This window comes from Calliphora vicina, chromosome 4, assembly GCF_958450345.1.
Source record: "Calliphora vicina chromosome 4, idCalVici1.1, whole genome shotgun sequence".
Taxonomy (NCBI): domain Eukaryota; kingdom Metazoa; phylum Arthropoda; class Insecta; order Diptera; family Calliphoridae; genus Calliphora; species Calliphora vicina.
Window position 1 is genome coordinate 23,815,210 of NC_088783.1, and position 18,563 is coordinate 23,833,772.

The 18,563-nt window shown below is 26.3% G+C and overlaps 1 protein-coding gene across 5 annotated transcripts in view; it reads left to right on the top strand.

Annotated features, from left to right (window-relative positions):
* br (broad-complex core protein) overlaps positions 1-18,563 on the top strand; it is a 40,891-nt gene that overhangs the window by 17,765 nt on the left and 4,563 nt on the right. Inside the window, exon 7 of one of the 5 annotated variants that reach the window (XM_065507410.1) lies at positions 17,478-17,824. The exons of 1 other annotated variant lie outside the window; for it this stretch is intronic. In XM_065507410.1, coding sequence (XP_065363482.1) covers positions 17,478-17,728 — 251 coding nt within the window. In that variant the 3' untranslated portion in view covers positions 17,729-17,824. Of the gene's footprint in view, positions 1-3,267; positions 4,212-8,766; positions 10,204-17,477; positions 17,825-18,563 lie in introns of those variants that run through there. 3 more of the 5 variants (XM_065507406.1, XM_065507407.1, XM_065507408.1) reach the window with 3 other exon arrangements.

The window sequence follows — 18,563 nt, forward strand, 5'->3', positions numbered from 1 at the left end:
AAAAACTATAAAACCTAATTTTACCCACAAAAATTTTGGAAAAAATATATAAAAAAAATGTTCGTACCATAATCTCAAATAAGAATATTATAAGATCAATTAATTTTACTCGATATAGAATGCGGTAATTCGGCCCCAGCTATCCTAGAGATCTTATCATGAAGCAAAATTTAGCTAAACACAAAGCTACATACGATAATCGGCATGTTTTGCAGCAAATTAAAGAGTTATGCTAGGAAATTTTGAGAAAAATCCCTTCATCTAAGTTAAACAAGGTACGATAAACGTACGATGAACGCAGTTAATTATCTTAGACACATTTAGTATCTACAGAGGTTGTAGTCTAAGCTAATCCTCTACATTACTCTAGAAAAAATGCCCACATTAGTTTGTTTTGTTTATGTATTTAAATTGAGTGTTTGAAAAAAGGAAGAATTATTTATTTTTTTTTTATTTAAAAAAAGGCTTTATTTATATATTTAACAGCAAAACAGGCTACAGCAATGACAGAAATTGTTATAAGAAAAACAAAGCTCTCTTTAATGAAGAGTAAAAATTGGTTTAAATATGTTCCTCTAAGAAAGAAAGAGCAAGAAAAAAAAATACGAATACAAGAGTGTGCACCATGTTAAATAGTATAAAAGAGACGGTTGTTTTTTTTTGTTGCATTCGAAACTTAGCGTATAAACTTTTACAACTACTTTTTTTGTGAATATTATTAGGCAAAGAGATATAAAAAATTGGTCCCATGAATTTCCCCCCTTTATAAAAAGATCCGTTGAATATACTACTCAAATTCCCTAGTGGTGAAAACAATATGAAAACAAAAAAGAAAAATTAGAGAACAAAAATTTGTTATTAACCATTTGTTTTTTACATTTTTGTTTTAAAACAAAAAAAAATTGAGAACCACACATACATACACACCCACACAAACACAGCCTCATTTACATTCAAACTCACACACACACACTATCTCATAAATACATTCACACGCACACATTTTCAACATGTATATTCTTTTTTTATTATTTTTTCTCATTTAAACATTTACACCAACACTTTATCATTATTAATTAACCTGGCTTTTATTTAGTTAATATTTTTTTTTAATTTAATTTTGTTTATGTTTTTAACATTTAACAAACTACTAAAACTTCTTTTTAACTTCTCTCAAAACAACTATACTAATTTGTTTTATTTCTTTAACATGATTAATAAGATTAGAAGTTATATTTTTAATTAAATGCTAATATATTGATTAACCTGGAAAAAAGCTAAGAAATTATGAATTAAAGAAACCCCCCAACCCCTAAAAACAAACATAAAAACTCCTATCCAAAAGAAACAGAAAAGTATCACACACAAAATCTATAAGAAAATTCTAATTAAATTAACTAAATTTTTAGCTATAAGTTATAAAACAAATCAAGTTTAATATTACACAAATTCCTTGAAATCAAAAAAAAAGAACATAAAACAATTTGTAAATTATTTTAAGTTACACTGTAAGAAAATCCTTATAAAAATTGGTATTTTAAACAAAATTGCATGAAAAATTACAGAAAATTAAATATAAACAAAGTAATTGTAAAAGTTTCGGTATAAAACAAACAAACTATTGGGTTAAGGTTTTATTTAAATAATAATGATGAAAGAAAAATTAACGTTTTATTTAAAAAAAAATATTTTTTTTCTTGTTTTGCTTTTTTTGTACTATAATTTCAAATTTTAATTTTAAATGTATATTTTTGTTTGTTTAGTTCAATAACCAACAAAATATGGTTTTATTTTTTTATACTAAGTTATCAAATTATTATTATTAGCCATAACTTTTTTAGAGTTTAAGGCTTAAAGCTGAAAAAAACACTTAAAAATCAACGGTTAAAGGACAAAACTATATACACAAAATACTTAAACACTGAAAGATACCCACCCCAAGGTTTTAAACATCAAAAAAAAAGAAAGAAAACAAACCGAATTGAAAAAATAAAACACTTATACACTTAAATAAAGTACACTATCAAATCTAGCTTGTATAAAAATTATAACTAACTAAAATAAAATATGGGAAAAAAATCGGTTTTTGTAAGGCGATATGGCTTGTAAGAATTTTAAATCAACCCCACTACACTCAACAAAACAGGCAAAAAAAAATAATTCCAAACAAAGCATGTTTTTGTATCAAAGAAGAAAAATATTAAACAAAACCAAACCTAGAAGTATGCTTCAAAATTTGTAATATATGAAAAGTAGATATAAACCCTAAAATCCTACTACAAAACTCCACCTAAAACTCCAACACACACAAACTTTAAAACCCCCTACTCCCCCCACCAAAACCCAGCTATAAATTGTAAATTTAACAAAATTTAGTTTAAACCCTTTAAAATATAAAAAAAACATTAAAAAATTACAAAACACAAAATACACTACAAGAAAAATATGGTGATGGTGTTCAACACGTAAATGATACACAACACACACACAAAACAATTAAAAAAAAAATTAAAACCCAGAATTATAGAAAAATCAACGAAATTTATAGGCCAACATAACTTTCAAACTCAATATTTGTACATAAATACAGATAATTATATACATATATTTTAACTAAATTATTCTTGAACAAAATGAAACGACCTCAACATTTCAGGAATACAAGTGAAAATGTTCTCCTTTTAAATTAAAATTCCCTTATTTTTTAATAACTATAAACCTCTCCCCCAGCACTCATTAATCAGCTATTTACTGAGTTAGGTTTTAGCGTTTTACGACACCGTTACAATTGTAATAGATTAAAGTTAAAAAAAACAAATTATTTCTTTAATCTAGTACGAAATTGTCAATATCGCAAAACTTCAACGCCTTACCTTAGTAAGGCTGATTAATTTTATAGTTAAATGTTGTCAAAAGCAATAGTCTTACATCTATAAACAGCAAACCAAAAAAAACAAAAAACTAAAACTATTTAGTGAAAAAACAATCAAAAAAGAAATAAATTTTTTTACAAACCAAGTTTAAACCATGTTTAAACACACAAAGTAAACCCAAAGTTAAATTGAGAATAAGAGTACCAAAAAACTAAACTAAAATTTCCCTTGAAAATAAAAATTCCCCCCAACCCCCACAAAAAAAAAATAAAAGAAAAGAAAATTGATGGCAAATTTTGAAATTGAATTCTAAAACTCAATAATAACAAAAACACAAATTTTGCATAAACTATTAAATGGTTTAATACGACGTTTTTCTTTCCCTTGTCGTCAGGTCAACTGACGACAATATCACTTTCTACAATCAACAACAACCATCACTTCTACAATAACGATAATGATAATAATGATCACCTTCTCCACCACCACCACCACCAACATCACAACATCACGAACAACAACAACAACAATAATAATAACAATAACAATACAAATTTTTGTAACAACTTTTTCAAAAACAATAAATGTTTCTCAACAACATCATCATCTCCAGCCATGTCAGCCGCTTCAGCCGCCTCTGCCATGTGTGGCCTTAACTTGTCGCCCTTCTCAAACAATTGCAATGCCAACAACCAGAGCCACAACACCGGATCCTCCTCAAACAATCAAATCTTGCCTTCTGCTCTCATGCAAAACAATAATGCGCCGGGTGGTAATGCTGCTGGTGCCGCCATGGGTGGCGGCAACTCCTCCAATAACATTGGTGGCAACAATAACAATAGTAATATGTTTGCGGCCGCCGCCGCAGCCATGGCCAATATGGCAGCCTCGTCTAGTAACTCGAATGCCTTAAATTCATCCGCAAACAGTTTAAATACGTCTAGCGGTGGTGATGATTTTCGCTGTGATCCCTGCAACAAAAACTTATCGTCCCTGACACGCCTCAAGCGTCACATACAAAACGTGCACATGCGTCCGACCAAAGAGCCGGTGTGTAACATATGCAAACGCGTCTATAGTTCATTGAATAGCTTACGCAATCACAAGAGTATCTATCATAGAAATCTCAAGCAACCGAAACAAGAGCCCCAATCACCGGACATGGGTGGCGGCCATCATGCCAACAATATGGGTGTCACTGTCAATAATCCCTACTATACGGCCATTAATCATCGTTCATCTTCATAGGGTTTTATGTATTTTGATTATTTAGCAAATGTTAATTTTTAACCGTTATCATAATAATAATTTTCATAATTATTATCATTAATAATATTTTTTTGTTTACATCAACAACATCGATAATAATAATGTTACATGTTAAGAGAGAGAGATAGTGTTGTCGTTAAAAAGAAAATACCTTAAAACAAGAGAAGAAAAGTTTGCAAGAATGTTTGTTATTGTTTGTTTGTCCAGAGGGAATGTGAATGCCATTTTGTCCAGTTTAGCTCGGCTTACTTAAAGTTATATTGATCATTTGCTCTCAATTTTTTGGATAGATGGTGTTTGTACAAAATTTATCACATTGTATATAACATTTATTAGCGCAATAATATCATTACATACTTCATTACTTACTTGTAATGTCTCATAAATTTACTACTTTACTACTTTTTTACTTATCATACTTGTATGCTCTTTTTTAGGATCTCTTTTAGATCATTAAGCTCTTCAATTAAGTGATAAATCAGTAATGATCTATTTCTTTTCATTTAGCTGTTAAGCTATAGTAATATTGGGACAATATTAGACGAAATAAGTGTTTGTGCTATTTTCGGCAAGTGTTTTATAATTGCACTTGGTCTTTGTATGTAAAATGAAATTCTTCTGTGTTTGATTCAAATAAAACTTTTATTTGCTTCAATAAATTGTTGCTTAATCATCAATACCCATAGCTTTATTTTCATCAGTTCTCTTTATTTATTACTCAAAACCATAATCATATGCTTATATTTTCCGCGATCTATTCTACAGAGTAGACAGAGCAGTCAGTCTGCTTATTTAAGATTCTCTCGCTACATAACATCAGCTTTTCATATATTACCTTCTGGAAGGATTATTTGATCTTGTATGTATTATTCATACGATCTTGATTTTAAAGATAGATATTTTTCAGCTAATGACTTATTCATAATTAAGATAAGAATGCCAAATAACTTCGGTATGATGGAACCAATCATTTAACATGCTTAATCAAGGAATCAGCTTAAATCCATCGAAATGTATTAATACATAAGTTCGTCCCTTTTTAATGATTATTTGATCTTGTTTCAATTTTTTATTCAGTTTTTTTTCAATCCTTAAGATAAGGATGTCAAATAACATCGGTTGATGTAACAAATCGTTTAACATGCTTAATAAAGGCATCCAGGTTTTTCAAGTTCTGTAAATTCGTCTTCTTAAGCCAAAGATTATCTCGCAAAAGTAATAAAATTCAACTTAAGAAAATAATTTCAAATAACATCGAAATATTGATATCGAAATGTTTAAATTTTATTTAAGGATTATTTGAAATTTTTCACACAATGTTGCTTCTTCAGAAAATAACTGTGATCAGTTATATTGAATTAACAACAACAAAAAACACATTCATTCAAAGAACTAAATTTGAAGTTATAAATAGGTTTTGTATTAGAATTTCTTAAGTTCGTTTGTATATTATTTAAGGATCAACTGATCTTGTATGCATTTGTCACACAATGTTGCTCCTAAATATTATAACTGTGATCAGTTATGTTGAACGAACAAAACAAATGGAACAACAGAATTATGTATTCTCGACCATAGATAAAACTGGAAGAATTTTTAAAGTTCATTTCAAAACTATAAAAATATTTTAAAATTCTTTGTGATCGATCTTAAATAGAAACGATAATGTGAAGAGCTACTGAACAAAATAAAAATTATGGATTCTCCTCCATAGATCAAAGTACTGAATTTTTGGAATTAGAATTCTAGAAGAATTTTTCAAATTTAGAATTTTTCAAAATTATTAGTTTTTCTTAAGAATAATATTTTCAAACTCATTGTGATCTTGAATAGAACTGATAATGCAGCAATATTGATTCCTAACAATTGATTTCAATAACTAATAACATTAAAACCGAAGTATTTCCGAAAGAGTTTGTCTCACTTTCTTTTAATTCGTTACAAACTACTACATATCTCAGAGTAATAAATTGATTAAAATTCTAAACTTTAAAAACCAAGAAGAGAGTGATAAAAACAAAGAGGTTAATTTAGCAAAAACTAGTTTTGAGCTAGAGATCAATAAATTTAATCTCAACTGAATGATTAAAAGGAGTAAATCGAGACCGATCAAAAGCATGGCATTCATTTACACCCTCTCGAATAAGTGAAATAACAAATTATTGATTGAAATTTGCAAACCTTACTGCTCTTTTTCCCCCACAAGGATAACTTATATTAAGGTGCTTTTATAAATGAAATTTTTCAATATAATTCTATAAGAATTTTTTTATAATTTTTTTGTTAATGTTTTGTAAATTAAATTTTTTCAAAAAGTAAGAAAAAAAACAAAACAGGATACACAGTATATACAATTAACTTTTTTTCTCAAAGTAATCTAAACTTCTTCTACGAAAACTAAAATCTAAAACAAAAGAAAGTTAAGCAATATAGTTAATAATATGAAAAATTTTTATGAATTTGTCAGGTTTTTATATAAAAAAAAATGAGAATAGTTTAATGAATTTGTTACTAATATTAAATAAATATAAAAAAGTGGCTTTAATATTTATAAATAAGAAAGGAAATTTAAAATTACATTAAAAAAAAAACAACAACAAAAATCATTATTAACAATGAACAATGATTATATTGAATATATACATTATAGAATATAAGAATTTTTTTAAAAAGAAATGTATAAATAAGTTTTGAAATTTTTACATGAAAAAAAAATATATATTTAAAAATATAATAAAAAAACATTGAATTCGATGCAATAATTTTAAGAACTAAATAGGAAATTAACAAAAACAAAAAAAAGAAGAAAAATCGGGCCTTTTAATGAACGACCGACCGACCAACTGTTTTATAAGCTTGATTTTTTTTCCTTGAAATAAAGCATTTCTTTTTTTCTTTACTTTACTTTTAATTTAAGATTTATTTTTTTTGTAAATATTTTATGAATTTTTAATAATTTTATAAAACAAAAATTTATAAGTTTTATTAATGGAGATACTTTTTTTATAAATAATTGTGTTCGTTTAATTTTTATATAATATAATTAAGTTATTTTTTTATATATTTTATAAGTTTATTAATATTTTAAATATATTTTTTTTTGAAATACTTTTTGAGAATTTATACAATAAGTCCTTGAAAATTTTAGCTACTTTATAACAAATAATCATATTATAAAAATCACCATATTTTTACCACAAGTCAAAGCACCTATTTTTCATACACATTATTTTTTTTTATTTTTTTTTGTAAATTGATATTAACACGTTATAAAAAAAAATATTTTAGAAATCCTTTAAATTAAACCCTTTAAAAATTCTTTCCTCTTCCTTAACTCTTTTTTAAATTATTGATTTAAAATCTTTAATAATGCAAAAAAAAATCTTTAATTTTTTATATACATTAAATAAAGTTTATAAATTTTATAGAATTTAAGCTATAAAATATAGCAAACGATCTACTTTGCTAAATATATTTTATTGAAAAAAAAAACAACAAACTTCCCCCTCAATATTTGTAGGTGGTGTGCTAACAATGAAAAGAAAAAAGAGACACTAGTGACATGTTTTAAAAAAAATATCTAAATAAAAAAATCAATAAAAGTATAATAAAAAATATTGTACTTTTATACCAAAAAAAAAAAAATAAAATAAACCTCCAACAAATCAATCAGGCCAAAAATGTTTCAAAATTATACTAAAAATCAATTGATTCCTTAAAAAATATTCTCAAGGATGAAAATTCTAAAAAGCATGCTTTTTACTTAATTATTGACAAAAGCAAAATTTTACCAAATCACACAAATTCAAAATCATTTTGTTTTTGAATTTGCTAAACGTTAAAAGAACTCTAAAAATTGTTTTAAAATTTTAAAAAAATGATTTTTAGAATTTTTTTGTAAAATACCGTAAGTGTTAAATAGTTTTCTTTTTTTATAAATGTATCAATGTGTTGTTCATTATCTTATCTAAACCAAAAAAATATTTTAAACAAATCAAAAAAAAAAAAGAAAAAATTTTAAAAACTCCCTTCCCAAAACTGCCTTAAAAAATTCAAAATTCAATTAACAGTTTTTCAAAACTAAACAAAACAAACAACATCTACCCAAAAAGCAAATGTTATTAATACTTTATTTTTGTTTTTACTCGTTTTATTTGTTACCAAAGAAAAATATTAAAAAAGAAAGAATAATGAGAAAAATTAAAGGCAAAACTTACTTGGTTCCCCTAAAAACCAGACTAAAATTAATCTTTTTGTTTAATTTTAATTCCAAATTCATAAACGATCAGCAAAGCAAAATAAACAAAACAACAAAATTTTGATAGTATACTTTGAACATTTTTATAGAGCCTGGATTTGTTAGTGTACCTAGAGAAACAATTAAACAACAGAAACAAATACATTAAAAAATTAAACAAAAAAACATTTTCCAAATAAAAAAGACACATAAAAGACAAAATTAAACAAACAAAAAAACACAATCAAAAAACAAAAAAATTAAATAAAAAAAAATCACAAAAGTAGAACAAGAAACAAACAAACAAACTACTACTTATTCAAAATGTTACAAAAAACAGAAAGTCACTATTGTCTCTTTTCTCTTCTCTTCCTATATTCAATATAGGTGGAAGCACTAACCTACTCGGTGGCGTTATAGTACCCGGGGTCAATCCTAATACAAGTAGCAACCACCACCACCACCATCATTCCACTCATGCACTACATCAACATGAACATCATATGCACAGCCACCATCAACAACAACAACAGCAGCAACAACAACAACTACAACAACAACAAGCAAAAGAACGTAATAATGAATTAGACACTGAGCGCGATAGAGAACGCCATGGTCAACGAGCGACGCCCGATCAAAAGAGTCAACTGCAGCAACATCAACAGCAACAAGGTTCCTTTCCCAATACCCCCTCTCCCCACCATCACCAACAATCCCAATCCCAACAAGCGCAAACCCCACCTCCCCACCTCTCACACGCGCACTCCCAATTTGCTTTACAGCAACATCAATTGTCACTGATGCCCTCTCACCATTTGCACTCCCATCATGATCTCTCCCCCAGCAGTCATCACCACCATCATCATCTGACCAGAGCCCCCTCTCCCTATGACCACCATCATTTGTTGCAGCACAGACGTTCCTCCTTGTCACCCTCACCCACCGGTCGTTCTTCGAACACTTCTTCGGCGGCTGGCATTTTAGCCTCTTCTAGGGCCTCCGAACTGGGTGGCGGCAATCGTTTGCTATTGCCCCTTCCTCTGAACGCCTGTCACCGCTGTGACGTTTGTGGCAAATTGTTAAGTACCAAACTTACGCTCAAACGCCACAAAGAGCAACAGCATTTACAGCCCCTGAATAATGCCGTGTGCAATTTGTGTCACAAAGTCTTTCGCACTCTTAACTCCCTCAACAATCACAAGAGTATCTATCACCGGCGGCAAAAACATCATTCGTATTTTCATCATGGCTCGGTAGGTTCCGTTGGCGGCTCCTCGGCGGGTCCCGGCAGTCGTCTGCATCAGTCGCTAAGTTCATTGCAGGCCGCTGCCGCCGCCAATAATTCCGTTGCGAATCGCAACAATGATAATGCCGTGGCTGCAGCTGCTGCAGCAGCGGCCGCCGCTGCCGAGCTATTACTCTCGCCCATTGTGGGCGCTGGCGGCGGTAATGCGGGACCCACCATGCAAATGTCCTCACATCCACAGCAGTCTTCACCAAATATGGTAAAACCTTGTATGGATTACTTATAAGATCAGCATAATTTTTTACAACATCTCTTCAGTTTTGCCATGAATCCAGCCGCCGCCGCCGGTCCTACTCACCCGGGCCTATCAACAAATCTTCAATCCCCCCAATCATCATCATCGACGAATACAAACGAGGCTGGCCTAGTAGCCTCTTTAAACCCGCCGCCACCACCACCACCTATAGTGGATCTAACACAAATAGAAAGTTATGCCATGGGCTCGTGTGAGGATCCCTATAGTAGTATGAATTTATTAAATCATTAAACAAATAGTTGTCCCCCAAAACACAATGTTCTACTTAATGTCCACAATGTTTATGTCTTCACTTATTTGATGTTACTTTCGGTTTTTTTAATCCCTAAAATAATGGTTGGAAGTATTTGCTTAAAAAACAAGGTATTTAACGCTAAATTAAATATCCCGTTCCCGGGTAATATTAAACAAATCTGTTCGTTCCTGGAAATTTTTCAATTCTAAAAACCATTAACATTTTTCAAATAAATCGGTAAAATTCAATTACCCTTAGTAATATTTTTTAGAGGTGTGACTAACTTTTTCAGAAGAAATTTAAACCAGTATTATTGTCATTATTTTCTCTAAATATGAATATCCTTAGAAGTTTTAATGCTAAACATCTTAATAATTCCTTTAAGAAGTTAATTTGTTTTATGTCGGCCTACTAGAAAATGTAATTTACCTGGTTTAAAGAAAATTTTATTCGTTTTTGATACAAAATTTTATCGGGAATTCCCTAGAAAATTTTACCGAATAAGAATTCCGCGAATTCCCGGGAAATTTGTACCAAAAACGAAAAAGGAATTGCCCGATAAAAGTTTTCCGAGAATTCCGGAGAAAATTTTACAGAATAGGAACCCGAACCTAACATCAAATTTCTATCTGAAATTTGTTTAAATGAAGGAATAATGGATTCTAATTTCTCGAATTTGTTTCACTTCCCATGAAAAATGTTAAAGACAAATTGGTCTATTTTCTCGCATTAAAAAAATCCCCCATCTATACATTTTTTACTAAATTTTTACTGAGTATAAACATACATTTTTCGAATCACTTCATATAGTCCGAATTTAGATGAAACTTAGCTATAATCTGAGTAATCAGCGTGATGATCGTTATCATGTCAATGATCTTAATTATACCTTGCATACAACATTCAAAGTACTTTGTCAAAGATGTTGCCAACTGGATGTTGAAGGGAAGAATTGTGAGCAGCATATCAGCAGAGTGTTGTATAAGTTTTGAAATATTAAGCAATTTTTCGACAAATATTGAAATTTATTTCCATTTTCTTGATCATTGAAATTCATTTTCCTCACAAATGAAAGATGGCAGACTTACAATTGTGGCATTAATCGTGAAACTTCAGAAGATTTCATTTTATTTCTTACAAAATCACCCAACCATCTTGTATAATTTTGAAACAAAAATTTCCAATTAAAACAAAAACATCTTAAGCAACATCCCTCTCTCTCTTTCTTACAAAAATCCTCCATACAATTTCCTACATTATTCCTCTTTTTGGATCTCAAAAAAAAAAAAAAAACTAAAAAACAAACTAAAAAAACAAAAACAAAACTTACAAAGATTTATTTTTTATTAATATTTAGGCGAATTCAAAACTGTGATTTTTACAAATATTTTTTTAATTTCATTTTGAAAAAGTAAAACAAAAAAAAAAGAATGAAAGAAAACTCATATGATGAGCATCATATACACGAACATGAAATGACCCTAAAAAAATTAAAATATATATTAAAGGGTTCGATTGAATATAAAAAAAACCTATAAATTTTATATATATCAAAAAAAACGAAAAGAAAACTTAGTTAAGAACCATTTTAGTGTATGAAAAACTGACTTGTGCAATTAAACTCTTTTTCGTTGACAATACATTTAATTTTTTTTTTTATAAAAAAAAAAGAAATTAAGATCATAAAAGAAGAAAGTATATAAAGAAAACAAAAACAAGAAAATGTATTGTAAACTTATATTTAAAAAAAAAACCTAAACTACATTACTAAACTAATTACTTTTAAAGGACTTATTGTGTAAAACTCAAAAAGGAAGAATAAGGAGATCGCTAAGATTTCAACAGATTTAAAATCATTGTAATATATTATATATTTTTTAGAATTTAAGATAGAGCAAAGTTTTATTTCAACAAAATGTAAATATGTATTTAATACATTTAAACAAACAAACAAACAAAAAAAAACACATACACCCCAAAATCTTAATAACATGAGAACCATTAAAACAAACTTCCATTATCAAGTAGAATGTGGAAAGAAAAATTCAAAATTTTAAATTTCCTATTACCTAAAAAACCTAGTTTAGCTTTTAAGAGTTGTAATTCATCAATTTGGATTAAAAATTCAGTTGAGACAACTGAAAACAATACTGTTTTTATGGCCTTAGCAAACAGTTTGTAACTGCAACTATTTGTTTCAAAATTTCTTTCTTAATACTGCACATTCTACTTGTCTACCATTTTCTTTAACCTTATTATAATATTATCTTTTTTATACTTATCTAATGATTTTTTATTTTTATCTTTTTATTTTTAAAATTTTTATTTCTTTTTGGATTTGTGTAAAACACATTTAAGTTAAAAAAGAAAAAAAAAACAATTTTTTATGTTTTTTTAGGCATTGAAAGCAAGGACTGATAGTTTTTAGGTTTAAGATCAAAAATTTATATATTTTTTGGCAATTAAATACCAAATTGAAACAAGAATAACGAAAACAAATATGTGATTGGCATTAAAAATTTATTATTTTAAAAAACAAAATCAAAATTTTTCAAAAAAAAGCAACAAGAAAAAGCAAAATTTTTGTGTTAAAAAGACTGAATTTTTTTAAAACTTTTCGCAAGAAATAAAATTTTTTTCTTTATACTTTTCCAAATTACAAAAAAAGCTAAAAACTTACATGCATATATTTAATGAAATATAAATGTAGGTCTCAAAGCTTTAACAAATTTTTTTAATTTTATTTTTATATGTATTAATTTTAATATAATAGCAAAAATATATATAATTTTTTATTTTTTTTGGAAAGAGAAGTCTGAATTTTTTATTTTTATTTTTTAAATACTTTTTGAAATACCAAAATTTTTTTTTATACACCCCCAATTTTTTTTAATTTTATTTTTAAAGGTATTCTCTCATGTATGCAAAATAACAAAAAAAACAAAACAAAATAAAAAAGAATATTATAACATTTAAGTATTATTATTTTGTATAATGTTTTTCTTTTTAAGTTTTAATTTGATTTTAAGCAGTTACTTTTATAAATATTCAATATTATTATTAATTTTCTTTTTTTTAACAACATTATAAATAAACCTAATACTACTACAATATACAATACAATATATATTTTTTATTTTAAATATAAATGTAAATGTTTGTTTTTTTTATAATTTAACCGACTCTAAATAAATTTTTAAAAATGTAAATATGAAACACCCCCACAACAAATCGTATAAAATAGATTTTTTTTAATTTTCTTTTTTCTTTAGATTTATTGTTTAAAGTATTTGCCTCTATTGAAATATCAAACTAAAACTTAAAAGTAATTCCTATTATTTCTTTTTTTGTAATAAATGTATGTCATAAACTAAAGCAAAACTTTTAAATCAAACAATAGTGTTAAACATTAAAAAAGCAACCACAAACAGTAAGAAAAGATTATAAAACCAATTACCAATAATAGTAAAACCAAAATTTATGTTAAAATAGCTCCCAGAGTCCAAGAAATTACTAAACTTTTTTCTTAAATAGAAAATGACTTGAAGGTATAACAAAGTTTTTTTTGTCACTTCGTTCATTGGGATTGAAAGCTTAATTTAAGGGACTATTCAATATTAAGACATTCAATATCGAGAGAAATTTCAATAGAATGTCATAGTTTGCCACAAACTTGTCACATGGACTGTCATATGCAGTCCCTGTATGAATTGGCCTTGAAAAGCTGATTACTGGGAATTTTTCTTCTATAATTAATTTCAATTATCGATAGATTTTCTTTAAAAAAATCAATTTAGCGATAATCTTGCTTTAAAAAATTTAAGTTATCGAATAATTTTCTATTAAAAATTCTAGTTATCGATAGATCTGGTTTAAAAATATCAATGTTTATGAAAGATTTTCTTCAAAAATATCTAGTTATTTATGAATTTTATTTAAAAAACTATCTTTGTTTTATAGAAAATTTAAGTTATCGATAAATTTTCTTTGAAAAATTCAAGTTATCGATGAAATTACTTTAAAAAAATAATCTTATTGAAAGTTTTTTTTTATAAAAAATTTAAAATAACGATTTTAATTTTCCTTAAAAAATCAAGATATCATATATAAAATCAATGATCATGATCGTTTTTTTCCAAAAATTTAAATTTTTCTTTAAAAAACAAGATATCTATAATTTTTTTATAGACAATTTAAGTAATCGTTAAGATTTTTTGAATATTTCGAAATTATCGAGATGTTTCTTTATAAAAACATCCTGTTATCGATAATATTTAAAAAAAAATTATATCCTTAAAAAATCAAGTTATCGGAAAATGTTCTATACAAAAGTTATTGATAGATCTTGTTTAAAATATGGTCATAATGGATTTTCTTAAAAATATTCTAGTTATCGTTAAATTATAATTAAAAACTACAATTCGAAAATAATATTTAATTTTCTACGGAAATTTCAAGTTATCGATATATTTTCTTATACACATATTTTTCTTTAGGAAATTTAAAATTATCGATAAATACAAAATCAAAAATTTAAAATACATTTTCATTTATCGATAAATTTTTTTTAAAAAATTTGTTATCGATAAATTTTTTGCAAATATTACACATATATCGATTACAATTCATAAATATCATCTTCTAAGGAAATTTCAAGTTATCTATATATTTTCTTATACACATATTTTATTTAGAAAATTTAACCGTATCGATAAATACTAAATCAAAAATTTTAAATAAATTTTTATTTATCGAAAAAGATTCTTTAAAAAATATATTTGTTATCGATAATTTTTTTTTGTAAAAAATTTAAGATATCGATTAAAATTCAAAAATATCTTATAATTTTCTTTAGGATAAATACAAAATCAAAAATTTAAGAACAATAAATTTTGTACCAAAATAAAACAAATTATCGAAAAATGCGATAATATTTTATACAAAATTTACAGAATATTTTTGTTTATTTCATTAATTGATTAATTTTCAAAAAAAAAATCCAAAATTCCAGTTATCTATAAATTGATAAAATTTTCCATAAAAATTAAAACCAAACTAGACATTCATTTCTAAAAAAAATTGATAAATATGCTACAGAAATTTCAAGTTATCGCTATTAGCGATAATTCTTTTATACAAATTTAAACCAAACAGGACATTTCTACTACATTGAATTAAGTGTTCGGAAAAAAAACTTTGTTATACCCATTATATAGAAGGAATTAAATTTCCTTAATACTTTGAAGTTTAAATCTTGAAATCCAAAAATCACTAAAAAATTGTCTCCCAAAGTTGGAGATTTTAAAATCTATTATAACTATATGAACAAGCATTTCAAAAGTTTAGTAATTAAACCTATTATCATCAATCAAGATTACCGAAGAAACAGAAAAATAAAGAAAATATAAAACATATAACAACAAAAATAGTAATAATTTTTAATTGAATAAATAATGCAAAACTCCTATACATAGTAACAATAAAACAATATCTAAAAATGAAAATAAAAATAAAACATATATATGTTATAAATATACTACTACTACACAATTCACACTAATCAAATCCAATAGTAAAAATAATAAACCAAATGAGAATTTTAATGAACCATTAAAAAACCCAAGTAAATAAAACATAAAACATATTTAAAACTTTTACTTTCTTTGACATACAATAAAAATAATTATTAAACAAAACAAAGAAAATAAAACAGAAACAAAAAAAAGAAAAGAAATAAACACATAAACTCCATATGTATGTATGTACTCAGAAATATAAAAAATAATTTAAAATAATAAAAAATAGTTATCAAACAAACCAAGCCCCAACTCCCTCCCCCCAAAACCATTAAACAACAATAGAAAAGGAAATAAATGAAACTTTAAAACATTTTTAAAAAGTTTTAAAGCCACAAATTTATAGTCGTTAATTTTTTAGTCTATATTTATTATTATTACATAATTATTTTTATATAATTTGTTTGTTATAATTGCAACTATTCTCAGTTAAAAAAATAAAAGGAAAACTAAACTATATCTCCATGTTTTTAGCAGATATAAAAATACAATAAATAAACAAACAAACAACTACACAATTTCACTTCCATTTTCTGTTTGTAATTTTAATTATTAATTACCTCCAACTACTACATACTATTATTATTATTATTATAATATAAATAATAAAGTTTAATTTTTTTTTTTAAAAAAACATATAAATATGTATAAATATAAATTTTGTTATAACTTATTTAAAACTATTGTTTTTGTTTCTGATATCTTTTCTCTTTATTTTTTTTTAATATTTTGAATTAAGGTGTTTAACACATTTTTTTTGAGAAATCATGGAAATGAAATAAACTACAAAACTAAAAAAAAATATAAATTAAATTGAATGATTTTTTTTTAGATTTTGAGACAAAAACAAACCACAACATTTTATTTATAAAAATAACAAACATATTTTCGTAAAATAAACATAATTGAAAAAGTTATCATTTAAATATAAACAATAAAAACAACAAAATGAAGAAAAAAATATAACGTATCAAGTGTTTAATTTTCGCTCAAAACTTATTTATTCATATAAATAATAACAAGAGACTTTATATAATATGTAGAGGATCATTTAGCTATTAATTTAAGTTAAGAGAAGTCTAGGCCTTGTCCATTCCTCGATTCATTTGTAGCTGTTATTTTGGGTTATAAATTATAAAGGTTTTCTGGCTATTAATTAATTTATATTTATTATTACTAAATATGTTGTAGGTACTTTTTTAAACGCTTTTACATATTTTCTTGTGTCATTTTTCTCATCATGATCATAAATAATTGCTGTGATATTTGTTCTTAAATGTGTGGATTTTAACTATCGTGCGCAAATTTAAACAGGGCATTACCTAGCAACAGGCTAACTAGGCAATATGTTTTGCATTTCATATAAACATTTAATTTTTTTTTTAAAAAAATATCAAGCTTTTGTTTCATATATTTAACTATTTATTATTAAACTTAAAACTCACTCTAACTGCCTTTTACATTATTACACCATTTATGTCATTTTAAATGTCTTTTTCTACAGCCATTCATATTGATATTAAAATAAATTCTATATATTATTTAAGCATTTTACTTATTTTACTAAATATTTATACATATCTATAGTTTTTTTGTTCATTAATGGTATTTAAGAAAAAAAAAAACTAAAATCAGCAACAAAATACAAAAAAAAAAACAAAAAAAATCCTTTTTTAAACAATTATATAGTTATAACATTTTTGCAATATATAAACACAATTCCAGGAAATTCGCCTAAAAAACTCTTCTCATGCCAACTATGTGGTAAGCTTCTTTGCTCAAAAGCTTCGCTCAAACGTCACATTGCCGACAAACATGCTGTACGCCAAGAGGAATACCGTTGTATCATCTGCGAAAGAGTCTATTGCTCGCGTAACTCCCTGATGACCCACATTTATACCTATCACAAATCACGACCCGGTGAAATGGAAATGAAAGACATTAAGCTTTTCAATCAATACAATAACACGATCTGAAATCAAAAGTTGCATGACTCTGTGTCATGTCAGTATTGTGCAACTACCAATAATAACAATAGCAATTGTAAAAATCCATTACAACCCTTAAGAGGAGATCATCATAATCATGACTACCATCATCATTATTCGCAACATGCTCATACAACAATAACACCAACAACTCTGACACCTACTCCTCCTCCTCCACCGCCTCCTCCTCCTACTGTTCCTGCTCTTCCTCCCACTCATCATCATAATATGCAAACTCAGCAGCAGCAGCAGCAACAACTTGAACATGAACAAACTAAACCACCTGAAGAACGACATTTAATGACAAGTTTATACGATTATTATTTATATCATTTGAAAACAACCTAACTTGACAAAACACCCTACCTTCATTTAAAAAAAAAAGAAAAAACTCAACATAAAAGCAATGCCATACATACCTAAAGTAGTGATAATATGTACATTTTATACAATACTTTACTTATACACATAGTACTTTTAAATTTATACTTATAGAACATGCCTCAACTATACATACATACATACCCTACATTTAAATTTAAATTTACTAGTAGTTTACCACACGACAACAATTTAGCATAATTTTTATCTATAAAATACTTACATACATACTTTTGTATTACTTACAAACGAAACAAATTACCCTTGTTAACTTGAATCAAAAAAAATTTTGTAACGAATCACCTTAGCAACCTTATTCTTATGGACCATCATATTTATCTCTATGTGGCCTTCTACTTTTTTACCTCTAAACATAGTAGTCAATTTACTATATATACAATACAATACATTATAAGCAAACTAGGACTATAACTTACACTTA